Genomic DNA, 2,752 nt, shown 5'->3' with positions numbered 1-2,752 from the left:
GAAACGTAGGATTTGGGTTCCCTATGCAGCTCCTGGACAACCCACCTACATGCCTAAACCGAAAGGTTTTGTTTCCCGCCCACCCACCCCTGTTGTCGTTAAAAGGGGCTCTCAAGTTTAGCAAAGGCCTGGCAATCAAGCTAAGCAAAGTCAAAGTGTTGATGCTCAGCAAAGGCCTAGTTCTGAAGTTCTGGCAAGACCAATGGGTCCTCGCCCTTCAGCAAAAGTTTGTTTCAAGTGTGGTGATCCAGGACACACTTCACGCAACTGCTATCAGAACAATACTCTACAATCGTCCAAGGCTTTCAACTATAACAATAAGCCTGGTACGAAAAGTGTATGGGTGAACAATGTCACAACTCTGCAAGCTGAAAAGGCACCTGAAGTCGTGCTTGGTGTTCTTCCTGTGAACTCAATCTCTGCTAAAGTTCTGTTTGATACCGGAGCATCACTTTCCTTTGTCTCTCAAAAGTTTGCTCTAACTCAGGAGTTACCTATGGGTCCTTTGCCCGTTAACCTCACGGTGAACTCTCCAGGAGCACGTATGCAAGTTTCCAAGATAAGCCATGGCAATCAAATTCTCACTGGAGGCTATATGTTTCTTGCTTCGCTCATAGCTCTCAGCAATTCGGAAATTGATGTCATTCTCGGCATGGATTGGTTGAAGGCCAACAAAGCTGTAATTGATTGCACCAAGTATTCAGTTTCCCTTCCTACTTCGACAGGCCACTTAGTCTATTCACCTTCCCAGACACCTTCCGTTCAGCTCTTCGCTTTGAATGCTAACCCTCTTCCGGAGCTTGAATCTATACCGGTGGTTTGCGACTTTCCTGGCGTCTTTCCTGAAGAACTTCCAGGTATGCCACCTGACAGGGCTGTTGAGTTCATCATCGAACAAGAACCTGGAACGGCTCCTATCTCCAAGCAGCCATACAAGATGGGTCCCAATGAGTTGGCTGAACTCAAGAAGCAGCTTGAGGAGTTGCAAAAACTTGGTTTCATTCAGCCGAGTACTTCTCCATGGGGATGTCCTACCATCTTCATCAAGAAAAAGGATAAAACTGATTGATTGGTGGTTGACTACCGCCCTCTCAATGAGAAAACGATCAAGAATACATATCCTCTTCCTCGTATGAATGATCTCTTCGATCAACTTGCGGGTGCAACTGTGTTCTCTAAGATGGATTTGAGAAGCGGTTATCACCAAATCAAAATTCGCAAAGAGGATATACCCAAGACAGCCTTCAAAACTCGTTATGGCCTCTACGAATACACCATCATGTCCTTTGGTCTCACCAATGCTCCAGCCACTTTCTCTCATCTGATGAACTACATTTTCATGGAGTATCTCGACAAGTTTGTTGTAGTCTATCTCGATGATATCCTCGTCTACTCAAAGTCCAATGAGGAGCATGAAAAGCACCTTCGCCTCATACTCCTGAAGCTTCGTGAACATCGCCTCTATGCCAAGTTCTCTAAGTGCGAATTCTGGCTTCCTGAAGTCGTGTATCTTGGCCATGTCATTTTCGGAAAAGGCATCGCTGTCAATCCTGAAATGGTCAAGGCAATTGTTGAATGGCTTCCTCCGAAGAACGTCAAGCAAGTGAGAAGTTTCCTCGGTTTGGCAAGTTACTGCCGCCGATTCGTTGAAAATTTCTCCAAGATCGCCAAGCCTCTCACCGATCTCCTCAAGAAAGACAAGAAGTTCCTTTGGTCTCCTCAATGCCAAGAAAGTTTTGACCTCCTCAAGCATAAGCTCACTTCAACACCAGTTCTTGTTCTACCAGATACTTCCAAACCTTTCCAGATCTTCTGTGATGCCTCTCTTCATGGTCTAGGCGCTGTCCTCATGCAAGAACGTCAAGTCATGGTGTATGCTTCTCGTCAGTTGAAAAATCATGAACTCAACTATCCCACACATGATCTCGAGCTTGCAGCCGTGTTACATGCTTTGATAACATGGCGCCAATACTTGTTGTGCAACCGTTGTGAGATCTTCACCGACCACAAAAGCCTCAAATACATCTTCACTCAACCCAACTTGAACCTCCGTCAAACGAGATGGATGGAAACCATCAAGGACTTTGATCTGTCTATCAACTACACTCCAGGCAAAGCTAATGTCATGGCTGACGCCCTTAGTCGCAAATCCTATTGCAACAATCTCATGATTTAAGAAAGTCAACCTGCTCTTTGTGAAGAATTCAGGAAATTGAATCTTGAGCTTGTTCCCCAAGGCTACCTTGCAAACTTGGTGATCACGCAAACTCTTGAAGATAAGATACGAACCGGACAATTAAGAGATGGTTGTATCAAAAACATCAAAGAGAACATGCAAAAGCCCAAGTACAAGTCTTTCTCTATCGATGACAAAGGAACTCTGTTCTTCCAAGGTCGAATCGTTGTTCCGAAGGATCCAAACCTGAGAAGCCTCATCCTCAAAGAAGCTCATGACACTCCTCTTTCTATCCATCCTGGCAGCACAAAGATGTATCTCGATATCAAGTCTACCTATTGGTGGACTAGGATGAAAAGTGATATTGCTCGATATGTGTTAGAATGTGATGTCTGTCGCTGTGTCAAAGCAGGACATCAGAGACCTGCCGGTGTCCTCCAACCCTTGAAGATTCCTGAGTGGAAATGGGATAAGATTGAGATGGACTTCGTAACTGGTTTTCCAAAGTCTCGCAATGGCAATGATGCTATCTTCGTGGTGATCGACCGTCTTTCCAAGGTTGCTCACTTCCTTCCC

At 45.2% G+C, this 2,752-nt stretch overlaps 1 protein-coding gene across 1 annotated transcript; it reads left to right on the top strand.

Annotated features, from left to right (window-relative positions):
• The first annotated feature begins 202 nt into the window (after positions 1-202).
• On the top strand, positions 203-1,069 carry LOC139830417 (uncharacterized). The gene has a single exon (XM_071818415.1). The coding sequence runs from the start codon at positions 203-205 to the stop codon at positions 1,067-1,069; it is 867 nt and encodes a 288-aa protein (XP_071674516.1).
• Positions 1,070-2,752: the final 1,683 nt, after the last annotated feature.

Source organism: Lolium perenne, chromosome 4, assembly GCF_019359855.2.
Source record: "Lolium perenne isolate Kyuss_39 chromosome 4, Kyuss_2.0, whole genome shotgun sequence".
Classification (NCBI taxonomy): Eukaryota; Viridiplantae; Streptophyta; class Magnoliopsida; order Poales; family Poaceae; genus Lolium; species Lolium perenne.
Note: the sequence above shows the minus strand (reverse complement) of the source record. Positions and strands in the feature narration are given on the sequence as shown.